Source organism: Anolis sagrei, chromosome 5 (genome assembly GCF_037176765.1).
Source record: "Anolis sagrei isolate rAnoSag1 chromosome 5, rAnoSag1.mat, whole genome shotgun sequence".
Taxonomy (NCBI): domain Eukaryota; kingdom Metazoa; phylum Chordata; class Lepidosauria; order Squamata; family Dactyloidae; genus Anolis; species Anolis sagrei.
The window spans coordinates 178,962,888-178,990,230 of NC_090025.1; the positions used below are offsets into that span (position 1 = coordinate 178,962,888).

The 27,343-nt window shown below is 39.8% G+C and overlaps 1 protein-coding gene across 2 annotated transcripts in view; it reads left to right on the forward strand.

Moving 5' to 3' along the window:
• The first annotated feature begins 12,676 nt into the window (after positions 1-12,676).
• ADIPOR2 (adiponectin receptor 2) overlaps positions 12,677-27,343 on the forward strand; it is a 33,739-nt gene continuing 19,072 nt past the window's right edge. Inside the window, exons 1-2 of one of the 2 annotated variants that reach the window (XM_060776712.2) lie at positions 12,677-12,832; positions 23,770-24,004. In XM_060776712.2, coding sequence (XP_060632695.1) covers positions 23,837-24,004 — 168 coding nt within the window. In that variant the 5' untranslated portion in view covers positions 12,677-12,832; positions 23,770-23,836. The remainder of the gene's footprint in view (positions 12,833-23,769; positions 24,005-27,343) is intronic. The other variant, XM_060776711.2, reaches the window with a different exon arrangement.

Consider the following 27,343-nt stretch of genomic DNA (forward strand, 5'->3'; position numbering starts at 1 on the left):
CCCCTTGTTTTGTGCACATGTTTGTGTTCTGTTGCTTACTGATGTATTTCACAGGACAGGCGCCTTTTGCCAAGTTGGACATTTTCTGAGTGCCAGACCCAATTCTCATGTTACTTTTTTAAAATGGTAATATGACCAAGAGCCTTTTTTTAAATGTCAGTGTTACATGTTACTTGAAGAGGTTTGCATTCTTTCTTGCTGGTGTTCAACATATTGAGATAAATTTCTCATAGTGAGGAAGCAGAACAAAATACTCATCATATGGAGTGGATATATTAAAGCTATCTTATAAGACTTAGGTTGGCCCTACACTGTAGAATGAATGCAGTTGGAAACCACTTTAACTGCGATGGCTCAGTGCTATGGAATCCTGGGATTCATAGTTAGGTGAGGCATCAACACTCTTTGGCAGAGAAGGCAAAAGACCTTAGAAACTACAAACAACCACCATGATTCTGTAGCATTGAGCCATTGCACTTAAAGTGGTGTCAAACTGCTTTCATTCTACATGTAGATGCATCTTAACATTGATGCTGTTGATATTCGTTGTAATCACCGATATCAACAGCTTTTATTTGCTCCCAAGAATAGCAAGCTGGTTCGTAACTGTATGGTCTTATACAGCTCCACGGTTACATCCTCAGACTTATCAATGCAGACAGGAATTATTCTTCTCAGTCAGGGCATTAAAAGTATGCAGGAATTCCCAGTCTTCACTAGTAAACAATGACAGTAACCTGTTCAGTAGCCTATGGTCTCATAAATAGCTGTTCTGCATTGAATATCAATGCTGGTGCTTTAGGCAGTTGCTCCACCTTTTGCCCAGTATGTTGACTGAGATCCTAAATGGGGAATATAGAGCATAACTACTACTCATGAATAGATCCATGCCTTTCCTCCACTAACATCACCATGCTTTAGCCCATGGAGCTACCACTGCTTCTATTAAATGGTATGGGAGAGGGAGGCAAGTGCCTGGGTAGCAGGGAAACTACCTTTGTTCTTCTGTAGTTTGTTACAGAGAGGGACAGAGGGATAACATTCTTGTGTCAGTATTGTGCCTCCCATATATACAAACCACAGGGGGACAGGGAGTCCTGGCTTCCCAGTCACCCATCTCCTCTTCCATAGCATTGACTACATAAGGGTTGACTGATGTGAGATGAGATTTTGGATGGGCCCAAGAAGCTAGAGAATAGTCTCTCAAGTGCTTCATTCAAAAATTAATATATCTGAGTTTTGCATATATACATGTCACTAACAGGATGTGTGTGGGTGAGTATGTGCCTTCAAGTCACTTGCTTTAGCCCAGACACAGGCTGCAGATTTTATAATAAAGTAAAGTGTATGGTACATAGCAGTACAGAAGCAAATAATTGCTGGGCAAGTGCAGGTTACCCCTAAGGCATTATTTGGGTAGGGTCAGCTTCCTCCCACTGGTTCTCCTTTCTTCCTTGTTTTTTTTTTTTCCTTTAAGGAACAGCTTCGCTCTGTGTGTGCCTTCAAGTCACTTGTCAATTTATGGTGACCTAACAATTTCATAGGGTTTTCTTGGACCAGATATACTCAGGAGGTAGTTTTGTCAGTTCTTTCCTCTGAAATGTAATTTACAGCAACTGGTCTTCCTTATTGATCTGTCACCAAACTATGAAGGAGAATTGACTGCTTAGCTTTCAAGATCAGTCAGGATCTGCTGCTTTTAAGGTATTTAGGCCAACCACTAATGTTTGTCCACTATTGGTTAGCATGTAAGAATTAAGCAAACAATTCTATGTCTCTGCAATATCCAGAGTCCCCTCAGCCCTCTGTCAAGCACACAGGGAAAGAATTAATCCAAAGGTGAGAGACACATTAAAAAGAACACATTCAACTCCCTCAAACTTTTCTGCAGTCCCTGGAATGCTACCACCAATTTTGTTTGATGTAAACATTGAGAAAGACACTCCAGGAATCATTATTCATTGTCAAAATAAGGTGCACAGTGGCATAGTCTTTAGTAAAAAAAAAGAAAAAGAAAAAAAAGATGATTTAAAGGAAACACCACAAAGTGGGTTTACATTAACTTTGTATGTGTGTGTATGGGTGTGTGCAAGAGAGAGAGAGAGACAGCTAGCTCCAGCTGGGCAAAATTGGCTTCAGACTCATCAAATCCCCTTTGCCCTCCGGTTTACTTCATAGAATACATGTACGTAATATCCTCCAAGGTCAAATAGAGAATAGAGTCAGAGGGAGAGATCATATCATCATTTGAATATTGTAGTCCAATTGCTGAAGGAGGCCTGGACAGATCAGAGTTATGGCATGGGGGGGCAGGGAAACTTTGGATACTCAAGTGTCCAAAGGTTTATAATTCCAACAGGTTCCTAAAATAGAGAAAGAATGTATAGGATTATGGGGAAATAGTTGGTCTAAGTGATAGTTTAAATCAGTGCATCTTAAGCTATTCATTGTGGGGGAGTGCATCTTCCTCCTCACCCAATGTGCCAGAAAGTTGTACCACATTTTTGTGCCCCATGCTTCAACCGTTTTCTTTACTGAAAACTCACCAGGGACCAGCAGTTGATGGCTCAGTTACTGACAGCTGCCTGTGGACCACTACCTTGAGTAGTACTGATCTAAATAGTCTGAACTATTTATCTTTGGGGATGATAATATAAGTTGTTTTAGACAAATGGGGGTGGGGGTGGCATGACAAATGACATTTTAATAGAGATTAGGAAATGTTAGAGTGCATTGGCCTCTGAGTGCTTTGACCTTGCATTATTGATTTACCCAGTACTTTTCACAGGATAGGTCATACTGCATACCATGAATTAACTATTGCTTTTGCCAGCATTGATTGTGGAAGCATGTGCACATATAAGTCATACGGCAATAAAAGACATTATGCCAATTTTTGAGAGCCATTAATGTTTGTATTCTGTTGGTTACTCCCAATTATGGTAGACCAAGAAATTGTTGAATAAAGAATCAACACATGGGTAAATCCCATTGATTCAGTGGGTATACATCATTCAGTTGGTTTTAAGCCTAAGAATATAATTTGTGTGTGTGTGTGTCAGGAACGACTTGAGAAACTGCAAGTCGCTTCTGGTGTGAGATAATTGGCCATCTGCAAGGACTTTGCCCAAGGGACGCCCAGATGTTTTGATATTTTACTATCTTTGTGGGATATTTCTCTCATGTCCTGCATGGGGAGCTGGAGCTAACAGAGGGAGCTCATTCAAACTCAACTGGCAACTTTCAGGTCAGAAACCCAACTTTCGGCTCAGCAGTCCTGCTGTCACAAGGGTTTAACCTGTTGCACCACTGGGGGCATTAGAGCTTGTCAAAGTAGATGGTACTGGACTAGTGGGTCATTGATTAGATCTTATTCATGAAGTTTCCTATGCTTTATGAACAAAATGTTGGCTATCAACCAGTGGGCTTGTTCCAGCCCTTCAAATCCGATTCGGAATGGCTGTGAATTTCTTAAGGACAGTATTTGATACAACACAGGATACTGTGGGGCTGAAATGGAGCTGGAAATAGAAATTAGCACAGTGCTATTCAAAGTGCTGGTCCTTGGGTTGGTTCTAATCTTGAGCTATTGACTGCCATTAGGTGGTTAGTTTTCAGGAAAGAAAGAAAAAAAGAAAGGGCATTGTAGTCAATGGCACAGTATGAAGCTGGTCCTTCGCGCACTGTGGAAAAAAGAAACTTGCTGGTTTGTTAAATCAGATGGTTGAGGAACCATTGATCCAGTACAATGTTAGATTTAGAGCTTTACCATATATAATAGGATCCTAAGCTTGGTCTTGGGTTAAAATTGAATTCTTTTCCTTTTATAAATTAATTACGAATGATCAAAAAGATGTACAAATTTCATTTTAAACGTGTCCCTTTTAAAAATAAACAACCTTCATAGGACAAAAATTTATTTTATTTATTTACAGAATTTTTACCCCGCCCTTCTCAACCCCCCCGGGGGGGGGGGGGGGGAGACTCAGAGCGGCTAACAAAGGAAGCAATTTGATGCCACAAATCAATAACATGGTATAAAACCATAAATACATACAGAGTTAAAACAATAGCAATTAATTATAACCAAATTATCATAACAGTCATTAAAACAATACTCAGTCCACAAACCCATTGATAGAACAATAAAACCGTATCCTCATATATATCGTCTTGCCAATCCATTTCCAGTCAAAGTGCTGCTTTATGTTTATTGTCTGAAAGCCTGGTCCCAAAACCAAGATTTTAATTACTTCCTAAATGCCAGGAAGGATTGGGTCGATCATATTTCATTTGGAAGCGCATTCCACAGATGGTGGGCTACAGCCGAGAAGGCCCTGTCTCTCGTCCCCGCCAGCCGTATTTGTGATGTTGGCGGGAGTGAGATGCAGGGCCTCCCCGGATGATCTTAAGTTATGAGGTGGGACATAGAGGCAGATGCATTCGGACAAGTAAGCTGGGCCAGAACCATATAGAGCTTTATAGGTCAAAACCAGCACTTTGAATTGAGCTCAGAAGTGCAAAATCGAAGATAAAAGCTAGAACGCAGCAAAATGTAGTTCTGAATCTCAGAGGCTCTCTTTATGCCTGCATGATTTAAGTATTATTTTTTACAGTCACTGCTTCTAATTATATCAATAATGCATATGTCATAGGAAATAAATATAAGAGACCCACAATACAAAAGAAGGGCACATTAAGGTGCTTTCAGAATGCTATTTGAATTTAAAAATATTATTTTATTTTAAAAATATTAATCCATGCATTTTTGTCATCTCATAAAGAAATTTATTAGAATGCATCAAGTGAAAGAGATTTATGTTCTTTTATATAAAATCCAAAGCCAATGGTTACAGTTATTCCAAGCAATGAAAACTGTTTTCCACTCATGGAAAAATTGAGAGGATAATGGTGTGATCCAGATCTCTTAAAAGCTCACTGGGAAGTAAAATGGTCCCCAAATCCCACAAAGGCTGCAAGATATATGTGCCCAGAATATAATGTATGTTCTTCTCAAACAGAAAAAAACTTTGGGTCTCCACTAAAATATGTCATATGTAAAAGGATCAGCCTTCTTTGCTTTCTTTCAGTAATAATGTGTACTGAATGCAACTTGCTCTATGCTTTCTAGATTAAACAATTTCCGTTGAGTTAAGACCACACACATCTTCATTTTAAACCACTGGCTCTTGGAATAGGAAGGTATTTTCATCAATCAATAACATTAATAAAGTTGGAAGTCTCTCAATGATTCATTGTAGTTCTTAATAGACAGCACAGGCAATTCTTCATGAAAATGAATTTTTCATGAAGATTAGAGAGATGGGCCGAAACTAACAAAATGAAGTTCAACAGGGACAAATGCAAGATATTCCACTTAGGCAGAAAAAAAAATTAAATGCAAAGTTACAGAAAAAGATCTTAGAGTCCTTGTGGACAACAAGTTAAACATGAGCCAACAATGTTATGTGGCAGCTTAAAAAGCCAATGGGATTTTGACAGACACAATAGTATAGTGTCTAGATCCAGGTAAGTCATGCTACCCTTCTATTCTGCCTTGGTCAGACCACACCTGGAATACTGTGTCCAATTCTGGGCACCACAATTTAAGAGAGATGCTGACAAGTTGGAATGTGTTCAGAGACTAAAATGATCAAGGGTCTTGAGAACAAGCCCTATGAGGAGCGGCTTAAAGAGCTGGCATGTTTAGCCCGAAGAAGAGAAGACTGAAAGAAGACATGATGGCCATGTCATGATGGTGAGGTGATCTCATAGGAAGGAGGGGGCAAGCTTGTTTTCTGCTGCCCTAGAGACTAGGGCATAGAACAATGGCTTCAAGCGACAAGAAAGGAGATTCCACCTGATCATTAGGAAGAACTTCCTGACTATGAGAGCTGTTCAGCAGTGGATGCTCCTTCTTAGGGGGTTTTTAAACAGAGGTTGGATGGCCATCTATCGGGGGTGATTTGAATGTGATTTTTCTGCTTCTTGGCAGGGGGTTGGACTGGATGACCCACGAGGTCTCTTCCAACTCTATGATTCTGTGATAAAGGAGTTGTCAGTCATTATTTAATAGCAGTGCTATTTTTAAAAACATATATGTCTCATATAATGCAGATTGTACTACACTGAACTGGATTAAATGGGGCCTGACAAACACGATAGGAAATATGTTTTAGCTTGTTGGATAAACTAGCTGAATTTTCTATTTTTCTTGTTAATTTGTGAGTTCAACAAATCAATGTATGCTATAGGCAGCAAGACTTACCTACTCTGCTTCTCTTTATTGCCTTTTCCCCCCATAAGAGGCAGACAAGCAATTTCCCCATCTCTAGGAGTGAAACAACAACGATAAATTACATAAATGCTTACTGCTTTCACAATACCCCAAATCTGCTGTCCAAGGCAGAGGGCTTTCTCTGCCTAATACAAGGCATGACCCAGGATTCCAGACAGGGCAAAATGTTCTCTTTATTGGTTTAATGCCAGCAGCTATCAGACATTTTACAAAATACAGTGTTGACATAAAGTGTTGACATAATCTAGTTGTCTGATTCTACATGGAAGGGGGCAAAGGTAAAAAAATGAGAGAGAGGGCTTTGGTGAAGAAGTACAAAAGATGAGAATGGATGCTTGAAAAATTTTAAAGGCAGTCTAGAGCAGGGGTCCTCAAACTAAGGCCTGGGGGCCGGATACAGCCCTCCAAGGTCATTTACCCAGCCCTCGCTCAGGGTCAACCTAAGTCTGAAACGACTTGAAAGCACACAAAACAACAACAACAACAACAACAATCCAATCTCATCAGCCAAAAGCAGGCCTACACTTCCCATTAAAATACTAATAAGTTTACATTTGTAAAAATTGTTCCTCACTTTAATCATTGTATGTTTTTAATTTTTTTGCACTACAAATAAGATACATACAGTGAACATAGGAATTCATTCATGCTTTTTTCAAATTATAATCCGGCCCTACAACAGCTTGAGGGACTGTGACCTGGCCCTCTGTTTAAAATGTTTGAGGAACCCTGGTCTAGAGTATGGTGACAGACCTATTAGTAGATCAGGAAATACTTTGTAGATGAAAAGTTCTTATGAATAGAGTCTATATGCTAAGTAGGTGAGGGCATGAACTTCAAAGAAGGTGTGAACGTATGCTTCTCTCTGTTTGTATAAGAAGGTAATTGAGTACTAATAAGAGTCTATTTCGACTTTGAGCTACAGTTGTTTCTCCAGTACCTCTTTATTCAAGATGCACCCTTGTATTTGTTGCTGCGTTGCAATGAATGGAAATCAGATATTCACATAGGAAGTCACATAACTAAGGAGGCCAACTAACATTTTTCTACATAAAACATTTCAATTATTGGCTTTATTTATACATTGTTTTAGGAGTCTCCAGTGGATGCAGCAGGTTAAACTGCTGATTTGCTTAACTTGATAACTGAAAAGTTGGTGGTTTGAATCCCAGGAGCAGGGTGAGCTGCCACTGTTAGCCCCAGCTTCTGCCAACATAGCAAATGGGAGTAGATCAATAGGTGGGAAGGTAATGGCGGTCCACGCAGTCACGCAAGCCACATGACCTTGGAGGAGTATATGGACAACACCGGCTCTTTGGCTTAGAAATAGAGATGAGCTCCACCACCCCCAGAGTCGGTCACGACTAGACTTAATGTAAAGGGGAAACTTTTACCTTTACCTCATACACCGTTTTATTCTAATTTTTTGAAAAATAACTTATTTCGACATTTTAGTCTCATTCCGATGCCACAAAGTTCTGCAAACCTTTGCGTCAGGTGGTCCATAGAACTCAGTAGAGCTTACATTAAAGTAAACTATAGTCTCAGTGCAAGCTACAAATGATCCTTGGAACAGACTGTTTTCTTCCTCTTCATTTTCCATTTCCTATTACCATTATGCTCACGTAAGTTTTCTTTTCCTCCTGGTTGTGATAATAACATAAATTAACTCTAGTCAGGTTCAGCTCAAGTTACCATACTTTGACGTCTCAGGTGGATTGCACCATCCATGAAATTTACTCTCTTGTATCCTTTAAAATGTTCTACATGATGAGGCGCAACTTTTGGAACTGATGTTCCATTGGCCCCTTTAAAGAATATTGCTTGGGTTACCTGAGTTACTTGAACAATAGAATCAGCACTAACTGCATTTTTGTTTGGATTTTATGTTTGCTTTGGCCTTAAATTGCAGCAGCTAGTCAGCTGTTACCGCATGCTGTGAAAGGTCTTGAGCATGAGGAAGATGATATGCTTGAAGAACTATTCATGCAAACACAGTCTTAGTTCTACAGGTTAACTACTGATTTGCTTGCAGAACTCTTCATGCAAACACAATCATAGTTCTACAGGCTACCTTCATACGAAATCCACAAGGGCAATGCTTAAAAGTATGTATATGATCCCATATATTCCATATGCTATTAAAATAAGTGAATTGATTACAGATTTTGCAAACAAACCATCTCTACAGTTCTCTGATTTTATGTGTGTGTGTGTGTGTGTGTGTGTGTGTTAGAGCCACAGCCAGCAGCTTCCAAATATTGTTACTAGCCCCCGTGATCTCAACCTTTATTCCAGAAACACTCTGGCTTAATTGTTTCCAGGAAATCAATGATAAAGAATATTTATAGGCAAAAGGTGCTAGAGCCAAAATGGTATACTGGTTTGAGTACTGGACCATGACTGGAGATCAGGATTTGAACCCCTACTCAGCGATGAAAACACATTAGATAACTTGTACAAGTCATATTCTCTAATCTTCAGAGGGAAAAGGCAAATGTAACCTCCCCCCCCCCCCCCATCCCGATCAAATCTTGCCAAGAAAAACTCATGAAAGCTCCACCTTGGGATCACCATAGACCAGAAAAGACTTGGCACACAACAACAATGACGAGGCTCTATATTCAGAAGCCACACTGTGCTTTAAAACACACTATTAAAAACCTATGCTATGTTGCTGTATAAGAGATGGTGAATCATGTTTCTCAAGATCTATGTTTTGTGTGACTTAACAAGCAGGTGAGCATATAATGACTCCCGTGTGCAGATGACAATACACTAAACAGAGTTTACTCAGAAGTAAGATCCCTTAAGCCTAATGTGATTTACTCATAAGTAAGCAGGGGAGGAAGACCACATGCCAGACTCAATAGAGGAAGCCACAGTCCTGAGTGTGCAAGAATCTGAGCAGGATAGTAGAAAAGAGGGTGATTTGGAGGGATGTTGTTTGCGCATGTTTTCAATTCACCTGTCAAATGATGTTGACCCCATGAATTTCATAGGATTTTCTTGAAATCTGATGCCTTTGGAGCAGGTATGGGCAAACTTCGGCCCTCTAGACGTTTTAGAATTCAACTCCCACAATTCCTAACTGCATGCTTTAGAGCATTTAATCATTCATAGGGCTGCTATAAACTAAAGCGGATGTGACGGCATGCACCAAGCACACGTGGGATCACAGCATTACTTTTTCAGTATTTGGGAATTACATTATTATGTACTCTAAAGGTTCAAGATCTTACCTGATCTCAGACACTAAGCAGGGTCAGCTGTGGTCAGTACACGGATGGGAAGCCAACAACAAATACCAAGTGGTGTAGGCTATATTTTAGAAGAAGGAACTGGCAAAATCCTTGAAATTAATAGGTTGTCAGAAGTCAACAGGCAACTTGAAAGCATACAGGCATACACACACAGAGACAGGAACATCCAATCCTTAGAGCTCCTACCTGCGGCATGAATTGCTGAAGATACAGGTTGCAGATTTCACCATCAATTAATGAAAGTGTACATAACAATACAGAAGCAGATAATAATTGCCAGGCAGGTACAGGTTACTCCCAAGACATCCTTTGGGCAGGGCCAGCTTCCTCCCACTGGTTCCTTTTCTTCCTTGTTCCTTCCCATAAGGAACAGCTCTTTCTCTCTTGGTTTCGGCCTTTCTTCACATCTCTTTTTGATGTATGGCAACCCCACAAATTTCATAGGGTTTTCTAAGGCCAGGAAGACTCAGAAGTTGTTTTGTTGGTTCCTTCCTCTGAAATAGAGCCTACCATTCAGGTATTAAGCAAGGCTAGCTTAGGTTTCAAGATCAGAGGGGGCCTTTCAGGCATTTACTCTACAACAGTGGTTCCCAACCTATTTTTGGAGGGGACGTGGTTTTAAAAAGGGAATTTTCAGAGATCTTCCCAATGCCCATATGTCATGATTTACTGCCATATTGGCCTATTTCTGCAGTAGGCCTATGTTCACAGAAAATGCTGATTGTTTGAAAAATCAGTACTCCAAAGAAGAAGTTACTATTCAAGGATAACAGTATATCCGGACAAAACCAGCTAGCAGTTGGCTAGTTAGAACCCCCAAGTTTCCCAGTCGCTCTGGAGCCATGTTTGCAACAGACTAACAGATAAGATACAGTCATGGTCAGAGAACAATGGACCATAGTTGTGCCATAGTTGTGCCATTGTTAGGATCCCACGTGTGCTATAATGTCAATCAAAATCATAAACAACTAATGAACAACAGCATAGCTAGCTTAGACCAATGAAATGATTTGTCTTTGGGAACCAATTAAAATGTATATTTCATTTACTATAAATGCTCTGCAGCCCCATTGGGGGTTGCGACAAACCCTTTGATTGCATCCCTGTATGCTTGTTTGTCGTTATTGCTATGGCCACACAATAATAAATAGTTTTTTTTTTGCAGTTTAAAAGATTCAACTTTCGTGGTGTCCATCCTTGCCCTCCCTATTGGAAAGGGGGCTTCTGTCTTTTGGGAAATATTCTGGTTTTGTTGCCCCTACAATACGAAAGCTGACTGGCACAACCTGGGGATCACAACCAGACACAGTGAAGACATCTGCCCTTGTGCTGTGCTACTCTGCTGCTGAGTATGCATGCCCAGTGTGGAGCACACCTCACCTAAAACAGTAGATGTGGCTCTTAATGAGACATGCCGCATAATCACGGGGTGTCTGCACCCTACGCCACTGGAGAAATTACACTGTCTAGAAATTACACCTGACATCCACCAGGAAGTAGCAGCCAATAGTGAAAGGACCAAGGCAGTGACATCTCCAGCTCATCCCCTGTTTGGGTAATGACTTAAATCTAGAAACAGTTTTCTTAGATCTACAGAGACACTTGCTGGAACACCTCAGCAAGTGAGAGTCCAAAAGTGGCAGGCCCAAACCCAGCACCTCAATCCGTGGGTGATACCAGATGAGAGACTCCCCCCTGGGCACACAGAAGATGGGGGGACTTGGAAGGCGCTGAACAGACTGCGCTCTGGCACCACGAGATACAGAGCCAACCTTCAGAAATGGGGCTACAAAGTGGAATCCACAGCATGCGAGTGTGGAGAAGAGCAAACTACAGACATCCTACTGCAATGCAGCCAGAGCCCTGCCACATGCACAATGGAGGACCTCCTTGCGGCAACACCAGAGGCACTCCAAGTGGCCAGATACTGGTCAAAGGACATTTAATCAACTACCAAACTCGCAAATTTTGTATTTTGTCTGTTTTTTTGTTTTGTTCCGTTAGAGATGTAATACAATTGACTGGTTGCCCTGACACGACAAATAAAATAAATAAAAGAGAGATATTGACAAGCTGGAATGTGTCCAGAGGAGGGCGACTAAAATGTTCAAGGGTCTGGAGAACAAGCCCTATGAGGAGAGGCTTAAGGAGCTGGGCATGTTTAGCCTGAAGAAGAGAAGGCTGAGAGGAGATATGATAGCCATGTATAAATATGTGAGAGGAAGCCACAGGGAGGAGGGAGCAAGCTTGTTTTCTGCTTCCCTGGAGACTAGGACGCGGAACAATGGCTTCAAACTACAAGAGAGGAGATTCCATCTGAACACGAGGAAGAACTTCCTGACTCTGAGAGCTGTTCAGCAGTGGAACTCTCTGCCTCGGAGTGTGGTGGAGGCTCCTTCTTTGGAAGCTTTTAAACAGGGGCTGGATGGCCATCTGTCAGGGGTGATTTGAATGCAACATTCCTGCTTCTTGGCAGGGGGTTGGACTGGATGGCCCATGAGGTCTCTTCCAACTCTTTGAGTCTATGATTCTAAGTGACATGTTTCAGCTGACCACCTTCATTAGCATTTGAAGGCCTGGCTGAACCTGGGGGAATCTTTTGTTGAGAGGTGTTAAGATGTGCCTGGTTTTTTCCTCTCTGCTGTTTTGCTGTTGTAATTTTAGAGTTTTTTTTTTAATACTGGTAGCCATGTCATGGATACTGCCCCTCCCTTTCAGTGGTTTTTTTTTTAACTGTATTTTGAAAGAGCCAATCTGGAGAAGCGACCGTTGGATCCACCCCTCCCCCTCCATTGGAGGCGTTCCATTTCCAACGGTCGCTCCTTCCGCAGGCGGCGTAGCCTGTTACGCAATTCGCGTAACCAACGGCGCCCTATTTTCCCACTCAGCGCGCTCGCGATGTCACGTGCTCAAAGCCCCTCTCCGGAAAAGAACCACACCTCCCAGAATGCACCGGGGCAAACCTTCGCTCTCACTCTCTTTCTCCCCCCCTCCCCTTATTTGCGGCGGCCACGTCTCGACGGCGTGACTGGCGCACGCGCCGCCCCCTCTCAACGCGTCTTCCGATTGGCTGGCGGTGCCTCTTGCGATGATGACGCCGTGAGGGCGAAGGGGAGGGGCGGCGGCCTGCACCGAGGAGAGAAGGAGGCGGCGGAGGAGGAGGGGGCGGGCTTCCCGGAGGCGCCGGCGGCACCGTGGGGACTCCCTCCCGCCCTGCCTCCCTCCCTCCGAGCCCCGTCAGAGCAGTCTCCCAGCTGAAGCCCGTGGTAAGGTGGGTCTGGGGAGTCAGCGGTGGGCCCAGGCGAGGGACACAGGCCTAGGCCGCAGCCAGGAGCCATGGCTCCTTCTTCCTTCGCCTCCCTCCTCGTCAGTTGTTGCTGCTGACCTTGGGGAAGTTTCCCAGTCAGTGGTTCCTACATTTGGGCCCTTCCAAGTGTTTTGGATTGGACCTCAGCTCCCAGAATTCTTAAAAGGTTAGGAGCTTCTGGGAGTTGAAGTCCCAAACACCTGGAGGGACCAAAGATTGGGAACCTCTGGGTCAGTGGTTCTCAACCTGTGGGTCCCCAGGTGTTTTGGCCTACAACTCCCAGAAATCCCAGCCAGTTTAGGATTTCTGGGAGTTGAAGGCCAAAACATCTGGGGACCCACAGGTTGAGAACCACTGGTGAAGATATTTGTGATTTGGATCCTCGCTTGTCTAGGAAAGCCACTGGGTGACTTTGGACAAGTCACACTTTTTTATTCTCGGAGGAAGGAGAAAGCAAGTTCTCTCTGGACAAGTCCGAACACACACACACACACCTATGGTAGGTACATCATAAGTTGGAAATGACTCAAAGACTCACAACAGCAACAGGGATTTTCAGCAAATGATACATACATAACACTAAACACCTGCTGAAATTCCCTCTTCTACATAGCTATTAAGAGGGCTGGTTTTTTTTCCACCTAGCAACCCTAGTTATGAGCAACTTGGAAAGAGAAACAAGAGTATTACCAATGTAAACGTATTTGGGGTTCTGTCAAATGTGGACATGAAAAGGAAGGGGGAACCTGTCTGTATAGGGCAGTGGTTCCAACTCATTGTTATTACGCTGTTGAAATGAGAGTGACTGTTAGGATTTCTGGGAGTTGAAGGCCAAAACATCTGGGGACCCACAGCTTGAGAACCTCTGCTCTGGGTGATGTGCTTTTAAAATGCTCAAGAGTTACAAGGAAAGTTCCACACCTGAAATATTGTGTCCAATTCTGGGCACCACAATTCAAGTGAGATATTGACAAGCTGGAATGTGTCCAGAGGAAAGCGACTAAAATGATAAAAGGTCTGGAGAACAAGCCCTATGAGGAGCGGCTTAAGGAGCTGGGCATGTTTAGCATGAAGAAGAGAAGGCTGAGAGGGGATATGATAGCCATGTATAAAATATGTGAGAGGAAGCCACAGGGAGGAGGAAGCAAGCTTGTTTTCTGCTTCCCTGGAGACTAGGACGCGGAACAATGGCTTCAAACTACAAGAGAGGAGATTCCGTCTGAACATGAGGAAGAACTTCCTGACTGTAAGAGCCGTTCAGCAGTGGAACTCTCTGCCCCGGAGTGTGGTGGAGGCTCCTTCTTTGGAAGCTTTTAAACAGAGGCTGGATGGCCATCTGTCAGGGGTGATTTGAATGCAATATACCTGCTTCTTGGCAGGGGGTTTGACTGGATGGCCCATGAGGTTTCTTCCAGCTCTATGATTCTATGATTCTATGTGGGTATTTCACTGAAGGTAGTAAAAGAAAGTTGTTGGCTTAATTTAACTTATAGAGCACCAGAGCAGAGCCTGCCAAAGGTTCATAGGATAATTTGCTGTATTTTTATTTATTTACTTACTTACTGTATTTGTATACCGCCTTTCTCAGCCCGTTAACAGGGTAAAATTCAATGCTTACAATGTTATTATTATTAAACTTTATTTGTACCCCGCTAGCATCTCCCGCAGGACTCAGTGCGGCTTACAAAGGCCAAGGCCTCAACACAACAACAGCAAAACAGTAACAATACAATTTAAAGCAAATTAAAACATAAGCAATAACAAAACAATACATCAATTGCGCAATAAAAACCAGGGCCAGTGATGGGTACAGGTTAAAAAGTGCTGGGTGTGGCAGGTGGTATTTTGGATTTCCGGACAAGTGCAATGTGCAGAGAGTCTTAAACTCTAATAAACAGTATGAACCTTTTGTGGACTGGATCTGTAAGCCAACTCTAAAATAACTGCCTTCACATGTTCTTTACCTTCTGAGTAACCAAGCTTGTAATTTTATATGCCCTTACCAAGAAGTTAATGCCATTGAACAGTGTGGATAGCTTCTGCGTAAATAGAATACAACATGCATCATAAAGTCTTATGGGTATTTTTTCTTTACCTTAGTTGTGAATGTTTACCTTTGCTTTAAAACAGGAATAGGAGTCATCCATCCCTTCAGATGATGTTGGAGCACTATTCCCAGCAGCCTAGCCAGTGTAACTGATGGTGGGGAATGCTGGGAGCATCAGTCCAAGCAATCTCTGGAGACTGTATCATTCCTGCCCCAACTTAGAACATACTTGGCCATGGTAGTCCACGCTCTGGTTACATCCCCTATAAACTACTGCAACACGCTCTACGTAGGGTTGCCTTTGAAGACGGTCCGGAAGCTTCAGCTAGTACAAGGAACAGCAGCCAGGTTGCTAGCTGGAGCATCGCTCAGGGAGCAAACAACCCTCCTGTTGTGCCAGCTCCACTGGCTGCTGGTTTGCTACCGGGCCCAATTCAAAGTGCTGGCTTTGGCCTATAAAGCCCTAAACGGTTCTTGTCCAATTTACCCAGTTTACCTTTCTGAACGTATCTCCCCTTATGAACCATCAAGAACTTTAAGATCGTCTGGAGAGGCCCTGCTCTCGGTCCCGCCTTTGTCACAAGTACGTTTGGCGGGGACGAGAGACAGGGCCTTCTCAGTCGTGGCCCCTCGGCTATGGAACACCCTGCCTAAGGAGATCAGATTTGCTCCCTCACTCTTAACGTTTCATAGGCAAGTAAAAACATGGCTGTTCGAACAAATGCAGAGTAGCTAATACAGGAAATCGAATGACTTGACAATGCAACTGGACAAAGCTTGATAACAAGGAGACGCTAATGATGTTTTTATTGCTCTTGTGGTGTTTTATACAGTTTAATGTCTTAATTTATATTATGTTTTATATGTACTTGTTTCTTGGAAACCGCCTTGAGTCTCCGATTAGCTGAGAAAGGTGGTATACAAATACAGTAAATAAATAAACAAACAAACAAACATTTATAGCTGGTGTTGCTTTTCAAGGAAAAAACTAATATTTTAAAAGATTGTTGCCATTGTTAACTTTTGGGAAAAATAAAATGTCTAGTAGTCGTCTAACTGTAATCTTTGTGCACTTACTTTAGAGTAAGGCTTATTGAATTGAGTAGAACTTGGTTTTGAAGGCTGAGTTCTGGGATCTCAGCTTCCAGTTTTCCTCACTATCTTTGACAAAAAATACTTTGTTTACATATGGTGATAGATGATCTATATGTAGGGATAGTATTTATAAATGTGAATTGCTAGCCTATATTCCTCAAGAGAAATACAACACTTCTCTTAGAAATCCCATGTATCTAGTGATGCCTCAACATGTCTCTTTTTTAAAATAGATATTATAGTGATCTTTTTCTTACAATGTCAAATGGACTGTACTCATATCATGTGTACATCCATGTGGAATTTTTGGTATCCACATGTGGTCAGAGTAAAGCCTCAAAAGTGCTTAAAGTTAGCAGCTATAAATGTCATAAGGACTAAATTAACTTAGCTGGTCAGTAATAACTTTGATCAGTTATAAGTTAGTCACTCTTGGTTGTAACAATAAAGAATAATTTTGCTGTGACATTTTATAATAGTGTGGGCAAACCAGAAGAATTTGAAACTTTTTTTTATTAGAACCTAGAAATCTACTAACCACTTCCTGGCGCAGACGGGCAGATTTCCTCCGTGATACTGGGTGTCTCTGGATATATGCTCAGTTCCCAAATTGTGAGATGCTTGAAAATTAAATTCACAGGTTATTTGACATAGAAGTGCACTCTTTGTTTTCTCCACGCATTTTTCAGTGACCAAATGTATATGTCCTTGTCTAGAGAGCATGCTCACAGTCCATAGTATATTGCATATTTACCCAGTTTTACTGTAGTGTATATGTATATGATTGTGCTGAATATGACTTGTTTCTTCAAGGAGTTTAGGTTGGTGTATGTAGATAATAATGACAGAAAATTGGCATTTCTTTTACACTTGTGAAGCTGTAGTAAGTTGTATTGATAGCAAACAATATCATTAGTATTCCTTGTTTTCCAAATTATCTGCACAATTTTTACGTCCCGTGAGTCTTTTGTTGCCAGAAGAACTAAGCGACTGATCCCTGTTGTGCCAGTAGTGCAAATGAGTTCTAATTTCAACTGGAAGTTAAAATGTATCTGGTCTTCTTGATAACAGGACATTCCATGCAGTTTTGCTTGAGGCCTACAGCGAAGTCTCAGTTTTACTTTTGTTTTTGGTTTGTTTGGTCCAGAAAGAATAATGTCAACATCTTAATGCATATCACCTTTCTGTCTACCCTCACTGCTAGGCTCGATTTAAAAATGCAGTGTTCACTATTTTTTTTACAACCTGTATGTATCAGGAGGGTTGTTACATTTGACTTCTAATACAGTGGCATAGTAAATTTATTTTCCCTATTCTATGGCCAAATAAAAACTAGTGGCTGCTGGCCATGTACAGTAATACCTGCACAGCAAGAGGGTAGTAAGTTTGTAAGAGGGCTATAAATTCAAAAAGGTTGAGAAATTAAAAAAAATGCAGTGAACTAAATGTGTTTAAAAACTGTCTCCAACCTGCATAGTATGTAATCTTGGGTTCAAAGGATAGTGCTTACATCACCACTGATACTGTTTAATTAGTACAGTATTGCCGTTCAAAGAAGGGAAGGGTTTCGTCATGTGTCTTTTGATTGCATTTCAGTTTAAATAATATAATGTTGAGTCAAACGATGTACTGCCATATAAAATCCAGATTATCTGCTTTGAACTGTATTCTATGGTAGTGTAGACTAGTATAATCCAGTTCAAAGCAGATAATCCGGATTTCATATAGCAGTGTAGTTGGACCCTTAGTTGAGTTGAAAAGCGAATAAAGTAATGTGACTAAGGGTTCATGTGGTCTAGTTTCACAGTACTGGTGTTAAATAAAGTGTTAATTCCTGAACCTCCTGTTTGCTTAGTGGCCTTGTTTGACAGGAATATGAGCATGTGTAAACAGGGGAAGAAGGTGCTGTAGCAGTATATTGAACAGCCTCCTAGTAGTATTAAAGTCTCATTAGGTCAAAGCTTAGAAGGAAATCTGGTTAATTTTTTGTTGCATAAACAACTAGAAAATAATTTGCCCAAAACTTCTGTGTTGCCACTAATGTTAAAGAAACATTTCCTGATGCATTATGTAAGATATAAGGATAATCTTGGTTGTGGAATAAAACTTCGCATATGTCAGCTCATTTTCATGAAATGTCCGGCCGATTGATCACAACATAGCATCCTTTGCACATTGTGACTTATGGGCTGTCCAGTCTATTTAATGTTTATTTATTTTGTATTCTCTGAGATTTCTATCATATGTGAAGATTTCCATGTTTGTTTTGCTTGACTTTTAAAAATGTTTGAATTAAAGATATCTTAGATTTGTTCACAGTCAGGTTAAGATTTTACCATTGTAGTGACTTGGCAACAAGCAACAGATCAGCTGAAATGAGAAACCAGTTACAGTGACTAACAGTGCTATCCTTTGCCTGCCTCTTCAGAAATAAGTCCCTTTAAACTCAAAGCTTACTCCCAAGTAGACTTAAAGACTAGGTACTTTTAAATCACGATCCTTTCCCATATCCGGTGGCTTCTAAAGAAGATTATGGATGATTATTTCATAAATGCATTAATTAAATAAATAATAAAGTTCTGAATTGGGCAACTATATAGATTCGTAGTGATGACTAATTTTATAGTATTTGGACTCATATAGGAAGCCTGACCTTAGGGAGGGCTCAAATAGTAAAAGGTCTTGACAAATCTAGAAAATGGTAGTTTTCTTTTACCTTTCAAATTATTTTTAGTTTAAATTGAAATAGAATAACATTTGAATACAACATGTAACAAAACCGAGTTATAAATGCTAAGAGATACACAAAATAAAAAAGAAACCTACCATATAACCAGTATAAACAAAACAACGTAAAGGTAGAACTAAAACCAAGATTCACAAAAAGAAATAAAGATGACTTCAACTATTTCTGTGATTATATTTTAACTCTTACAATCTCATCTCTCTCTGCTTGAGTTAAAATATTCCCTAGCTTGCTCAAATTAGACTTGCATATTAAAAATTGCGCATAATCACTTAAATATGAGTTGATTAGACATATGTTTACACTCATCTCATGACCAGACATAGAACTACTCATTTCATTTGGTTTACCATGTTGGGCAGATGCCACCTGTATTTCCAAACAGGGTGAAGGGATTGCCACAATTTTTACCTGCATAATTGCAGAAATGGTTGCTATACATTTAGTTGTACAAGCATGTAGTTTAGAATAATAGCACCCTCAGACTGACTAAATCCATTTGAATGACTAGCTTTGCAATAGTACCATCCTTAATGACAGTGTGCTGAACTACCTAGTAAACTAATACGATAAATCAAATATAATTGCATATGTGGGTTACAGAGTCTTGGTTTGGAGGTGTAGTTCTGTGTTGACGACTCTGATTCTTAACAGGCATAATACATAGGAATGTTGCACAGTATGTCATGGGGAAAAGACAGCTTCAGCACCAATAGAATTTTTCTGTGGTTAGGTAGGTGGGGCTTTGCCTTTTATCTGATGACCAGTAGTAATCTCTCCCACATAGTGAATGCCAGGCTCAGTTTTTTTTCCAGAAGTGGCGTTTCATTTGACACAATCGTTGTGGTAAGTTACTCTAAAAAATTTCCTTACTAGGCAATGTCTAGCATATAATAGGCAAACACTTCCTAAAAGAAAATAAACAAGCATGCTGTTTGCTTGTTTATTTTCCCCTTCTCACTTTTCATTGGTGTTTAATATTTCAGGTGTGGTTCAATTTCTTAACATTACATAAAGTACATTTTCTTAAAATCAGTAGAATTCACTTCCAGTAAATGTGGATAGGTTTGAATTCTTAGTGCAACTTTCACTTAAATAATAATGACCACAGAGTTTGTGAAATATACTAGCTTGTAAATCATTTTTATGTGGTTTGATGCCCCAATGGATTTTTATAAGACTTTGCTACTGTACCTTTTGAACGAACTGATTGTTGAGCCATGTGATTGTTGAGACTACTTTTTTCTTTGCCTTGAGTTTTATTAATTATTTTTAAGCAAAATTGCTATTTCAGATCTAGGTCTCAGGACTTGTAGAAATCATTGTTTATGTGTATGTAAGTAATCATTTGTTTGACTGTGTGGATTTCAAGGTTACTCTTGATATTTAAATGTTCACTAGAGGGAAAATGTGATCCTATAGGTTTTTTTTAAAAACCAAGATAATTTACCAGTATATTTACGTTTTCTTTATTCAGATCTCTCCTTTTAATTGCTTGCCTAATATCAGTTATAAGGCCTTTGTTTCTTTAAATTGAGAAAACTTGAAATGCTTGAAGAATTTTTCTGCTCACAGCTATTTGTGCTTATTTGTCATGATTAAAGTGTGTGTGTTTTAATGCACCCAGTGATGCTTATCTTGATGTGTAGGCAGTGGGGGCTAAAGTTCAGGTAATAATTATGCCTCAGTTGTTCATGAAAATGTTTTTTGAATCTTATCACTATAATAAAATGATTATTTCATTACTCATTCTGCCCTGGTGGACACTAACCCTTGTCCTTGTGCCTTTAGTTTAGTCATTCACTGCCATCTGAGAAATAGTTTATAGAAATTATTATGTTGTGTAAATTTTGGCCATTGCATTTTTATGTCATATGCTGTTCAATCCTAAATTTGCAACCTAGGGAAAACTCAAGCTATAGCTAAAATAGCACGCAAGAAGCTACAGCAAATAGATCTGGTTTACAGGGGACAAATATTCTCCCTCCTGTTCTCAGCTGCTGTGCATCATTACATATTTCTGTTTTAGTTAGTTAAAGATCTGATTAGTTAGAACTTGCTATGCTCGACAAGGTAATTTTAGAGTACTGAGTTAGTTGGGTTTTATATGTTCACTAGGATTACAGAACTATTTCGTAATTGTGACAGATTAAGGGAATAGTTCTGCAAAATTCTGGAAGGGAAGGCTATGGTGCATGATTCCACAACTTTAAAAAGTTGTGCCATCTGAAAACACATTTCCATGAAACAGTGTCCTCATGTACTTGTACAGCTAAACGATTGGGCACCCCACACATTATTGGTCAGCATTATACGAGTATACTATGGCATGATTTATATAGCTGGCACAAACTGGTGTTTTGTGGTGACATCTGTGCAAGTCTTCAGTTTGCCTATTGACTTATGGCAAACCAAGGATTTCGTAGGGTCTTTTTAGTCAAGGAAAACTCAACTATACTTTGAAATATAGCCTACAAAATCAATATTTGTGATAGCCTCCCATTCAAATATTACTCAGAGTTGTCCCTGCTTAGTTTCCAAGATCAGATCTAGTACCTTTAGGTAAGGTAAAGGCTTTCCCCTGACATTAAGTGTTGTTGCGTCCGACTCTGGGAATTGGTGCTCATCTCCATTTCTAAGTCGAAGAGTTGGCATTGTCCGTAGACACCTCCAAGATCATGTGGCTGGCTTGACTACATGGAGCACCATTACCTTCCCATCAGAGACCTATTGATCTACTCACATTTGCATGTTTCCGAACTGCTATGTTGCCAGAAGCTGGGACTAAGAGCGAGAGCTCACCCCGCTCCCTGGATTTGAACTGCCAACCTTTTGGTCAGCAAGTCCAGAAGCTAAGTGGTTTAATAATAACAATAATAATAAAATTTCATTTATACCCCACCACCATCTCCCCAAGGGGACTTGGGAGAGGCTAACATGAGGCCAAACCCATCAATTAGAACAAGGCAAAAGAATACAAACATACAATAATATATCAAACAAAATACAATAAAATATAGGAAAAGAATACAATACAAAATAAACACAGGATATAACATAAAATAACAAAAAAATTGGGCCGAGTGGGCAGGGACAATTACAAAGGATAGAATTTTAAAAGCCTGGGGTGAATAGGGTAGTGTATCTGGTGGGAGGTTCGGATGGGACAAACAATGGAGTTTAATTTCACTAAAATGTGAAATTAAATGGGGTTTAATTTTACTAAAGGGTTTAATCCACTGTGCCACCGCAGGCTCCCTTTAGGGTCCCTTGAGTACCTTTAGGTACTCAAATATCAAGTTGTTAGCTGAGTTGCACAGGTGTTGTTCCATTGTTTACTGGCGAAAGAAAGATGTTCTAAGATGAACATTCACAATTTTAAATTGTTAAATGAATCTGTAGTTTTCTCTAGATTTAAGTAATGAACAAGTAACATTGTCAGGGTAAAAATTCCAATTTCCCATCGACACAATTTACAAAAATCAATTGGATATATAATTAATGGAGAGCTGAGACCAAGAGAGCAAAAGAGAATTATGGATAAAGTATAATTCTGAGTGACAGGGAAGGAAGAGTAAGCATATCTTTGAACAGGAAGTGTGATATGACTGTATTCTTCTGATAGACATAAGCTCTTTTGATTGCTAGAAGAGCCGAGAGCCTTCAGAAGACTGCAGTTATCTTGCTAAAATGCACTTGAAATGTCAGTACTGCTAGAAAATCCTGAGAGATAGCTGTATTATATAGAAGCCATCTATTGGCAACCATACAGGTGACCTTGCCTATTCTGAATCTTTGAAAATAATGTGGAGAAATTGTGGGCCATATGTAATTCCTCAAAGCCATTTTAAGCACCCAAGTTTTTCCCATTTTGGGCAAAGACTGCAGGTCTAGTCAGTTGAGTAGATTCTGTTTCTTCTTTTTCTCTTTAGTCAAATATCCCTGCATTTGATTAAATAACCTATCTCTTAAAAGAAACCTCAGACATTAGAAGCTGGTTTACTGCCCATGCTGCATTGAAAGAGCTCTTGGGAACCATGTTTACATACGTTCTTTTTGCTAGTGAAAATGGTAGTCCTTGTCTTCCTTTTAGTTCTCGCTGAATGCTTCATTGTGTACCTAGGCAACATGCTGTTGAAAGCCTGCCTACAATGTGCAGTATGCATTGACAATTTACAGATGACAAAAAAGCAACTGTTGGGAACATTGATTCCCTCTGCAGGAGAATAGGTATTGCTGATGTCTGTCTGTTAGTAAAGTGTTTTCTTTTCCCCTTTCCAGCTGCTAAGAGAACACATGTACTCTCATTTTAAAACTACTCTAGATTGAAAGTATCATAATCTGTAATGATTGCTGAACACATTGGATATGGTGCTCAATAAAGCTAAAAGACTGGGAAGTTTTTGTTTTTTAATATGTCAGGAGCATGGTGATCCATAAATTCTGGTTTTGAGGATTTCTAGAGCCACCCTATTTGCAGAAGTAAGGTTGAGGTTTTTTAAAAAGTAGTTAACTGTCTTGCCTTAAAACACATTTCTGTAAAGGCACAACTTTTGTTTTTAGAGTCTGGTATTACTTTCTTCTACTTACAGTAGAAGTCTTCTACTTACAATAGCTTCTTACCATTTAGAGTATTTTTTTAGATGTGGAGTGGGAGACCTTTCTCCGTTACTTTTAATTACTCATATTGGCTAGCACATCCTGCTCACAAAACATGCCCTTGCTAATCATAGAAAATTCAAGTAGTCAGTAAACCACATTATGTTAGACTGATAATAGGAGACAAAGTGGAGAGTGCTGTGCATAGTGGAATGTCTAATAATTCAGTGTTGCTTTGATTATCCAGTGTTCATTACTCACTTTATCCAGGAGTAATGCCAAAACTCCCCAGAAAATGCTTCATTCTAACCAAAATGTTGTTTCCAATTGGTTATGGCTTCCATATCTTGAATATACTGCCATGTTGCATGTGTTGGACTGTTTATTAATATCAGTTCTGTTTACTTTTTTCAGAGCTAGTTGTTTGTCATCAACTCTTACTGGAGAAGATAACGACATTTCAACAAAGATCCCTGGTCTCATGAACGAATCAACAGATCTCGGGGATGCTAACTTTCTGGAGCCAGTCCTGCGGCTCAGGAAGGGACATATACCAGATCCTGCTGAGCAGGAAAATCATGCCAGTGATCAGTCAAGCGAGCAGGGGTCTCTCTTAGTGGAGCCAACTACATCTTCTCAAAATGAAAAGGTAAATCATTCTTATGCTGCATTATAGTGAACCACACCATCCCTTTGATTGAGATGAGTTGATAGTTATGACGGTATGGATTCCTATGAAAGAAAGATGTCCATATGGATCCTTGTCACTGGACATTTGAAATAGGGATAGGAGAATGTGCAACCTTTTAGATGTTGTTCAATTGCAACACTTATAATCTCTCACCTTTGCCTCCAGTGGTGTTTGTGGCTGATGGCAGCTCAGCTCTCATTTCATTTGGATGGAAGGGTGAAATATGAGATCTTGTTTTTATCTCAGAAAATTATCAGGAACATAATTACAGTATATCAGTAGAAGTCTCCACACAAGAAGAGGAATTGTTTCTGAGCTAAATTTTGGAAGAGGAAATGCAGTAAAAGAAAAAGTTGATTGCTCACATTTGTTTTCTAGAAATTCACACCTTGTATATGTGTACTTGGAAATAAATCCAGTTAAATTCAGTGAGACTTAATCTCAATTAAGTGGGTGCGGGATTACATTCATAGCCTTCTAAATCAGTGAGATACTTATTCCATTTCCACAATGCTGCACCACACTTGGATAAACTTCAGCATCTACCAGATGCTTGTCAAAATTTGAACACGCAACCTACAAATGTATCTGACAAATTTAAAAACGTCCTCCAATTCTGAAGTGATTTTGAACAGGGCAACCCATTTTAACACAGAGGCTTGTAAGTGTTCCCACTCCAAGAACAAGGAAAAAAACCCCACCTTTGGTCTGTATCTCCCCTTCAGTAAGTCGCCCGGAGTCCCCCTTTGGGGGTTGAGAAGGACAGGATATAAATGTTCGAAATAAATATAAGCTAATCCACAACCTGTTGGTATTCCCCCAAATTGATGAGTGCACACTGTTCCCCAAAACTACTTGGAGACCCCCTTATTTATGGGAATGCTTTTGTCGATTGCAACAGAGGGGAAACTTTTGAGCTTGTGTAAGACATAGTAGTAGTATGGATATCTGCAGTGGCTATTTGTGTATTTATTTATTTTGTATGTATTTATTTTTATCCCACCTTCTTTCCGATATAGAGACTCAAGGCAGCTAACAATAAATATAAAATGATTCAAATTAGTACAATGTAAATGCATTAACATGTAAATATAAACATTAAAAACCAGTTTAGCCATTTGTGTCCTTAAAACCATTAAACATTAAAATATTAAAATACATTAAAACTTCACACCCACATTACCATGAATCTTTTTGTAAAGCCATGCATACATATATTATGAATTAGTTTGTAGAGCTATGGTTCCAGGAACATGACTGTACACACTGCTCTTTTTATAATACCCCTCAATTCAGCTTTGGTCAGACCTCAGCTGGAATGCTGTGTCCAGTTCTAGGCACCGCAATTTAAGAAAGATATTGACAAGCTAGAATATGTCCAGAGGAGATTGACCAAAATGATGAAAGGTCTGGAAACCATGCCCTATGAGGAACGAATTTGGGAGCTGGGTATGTTTAGCTTGGAGAAACGAAGGTTGAGAGGGGATATGATTGTCTTGTTTAAATATTTGAAAGGATGTCATGTTGAAAATGGAGCCACTTCACATTGAATTGGATGGAAAAGAGCTGGGAGTCATCAGTATAATAATGACACTTTACTCCAGAACTCTGGACTACCTCTTCCAAAGGTTTCATGTTGATGTTCAATAGCATGGGGGGAACAAGACTGAACTTGGGGGGACTCCACTGACCCAGAATCCTCTAGCTAGCACAATCTTCTGAGAGCTTGATCCAGGAAAGAATGGAAGCAGTGAAGAACAGTACCTGCAAGTTCCTTCAGAGAGGCAACTCAGAAGGATATCATGATTGATGTAGTGAAAGCTACTGAAAAGGTCCAGTAGAACCAATAGGAACACACATTCCCTATCCAGTTCCTTGCTTTGGTCATCTGCATAGGTGACCAGCATTGTATCTGTCCAGCCCTGAGATCTGACTAAAATGGATCTACAGAATCCACCTTGTCGAGACAGTGAAAAAAATAATCCATTATTCTTCATTGCCTGGAGTTGGGAAGACACCAGTGTTCTAGTACCATGCCTCCAAAATGGAAGTTAGAGACTTATTAAGTGCATCTTTCTTGATACAGAGTCGTTAAATCATTTCCCTTACCCACTTAGCCAGTCCCACTTAATTTTTTTTAAAAAAAAGTTTTAAAAAAATCAGCGTGGGCAAGCCGTTTCTGTAATAATAAGCTTAACAACAACAAAAAGAGTAGTTTTTTCCTCTGACGTTACAACTATTTACAACTTGTATACCTTAGTTATTTGAAAATATATGTTGCTAGCTACATTGGTTTGTGTTCAGAATATGAACACTACTAGTGCAAAATGTTTATCTGCTTGTGTAGTTGCTATAAGAAAAAAAATGATCAGCCCAAAATAATTCTGTATTAAAAATGTATTTTGATTGCTTGCTCACTGCATTTGGTAGTGCAATCAGGCTGGATATAAAGTTTAAAAAGCAATCAAGTAGACTCAAAATATATGAAATATTTTTGTATGTTTATAGAAAATAGATTTTCAAAGGTAAAGCAATACTTCAAGACTTCAGATACATTTCATAGACACCCATAACATGAATGTTTAATGAGCATTTCTAATTTTGTGACACTATTGTTTGTTTCCTGTTGAAGGGTTGTGTTGTAAACATAGGAAATGAAAAGCTCTTTTTATCGTAACTTTTCTGTTAGTTTGCAGACTAGACACAATTTTCCCATTTAATATTCAGGCATTGTACAAAATATATTGAAAAAATAAATATCAATTATTCATATTGTTGTCATAAGATGTTGTACTATGCACTTGTTCTTGGCATTGCTTGCATTGTAAGGTGAAATTTCAGTGTTTATTTTCAAAACTGTAGTATTCAGCCTGATTAAGTTATGTTTTAAAACAGTAAGGCTTTCAGGCTAAAATCTATGAGGATTTTTCTCAAGTTATTGTAAGGTAAAGAATGTATATTTCTGTTTAGGGATGGGGTGGGAAAAATGTAGCATTTCATTATATTCTCTTCTAAGCTGAATGCTTAGCAGTCCACAGTGTAGATTTTTGTGTTAAGTATGGAAAGAGTATAGAGTAAAGATTTGAAATTAGACTAATTTCAGGCACACCAGCGGTGATTGGGTTACTTCTTCATTTTAATTTCTTTGGCACTTCTAGTGAATATTAATTTTCTTGTCAGTCATTGCTTTCTGTCCTGTGCCGGACTGTCTGGCCTCCTTCACGGCATTTATCTTGCTCTGGCCTTTGCAGTTTGAATGGCTGAAGTGTCTTTGTTCCCCCTGCTGTTCTCCAGTCA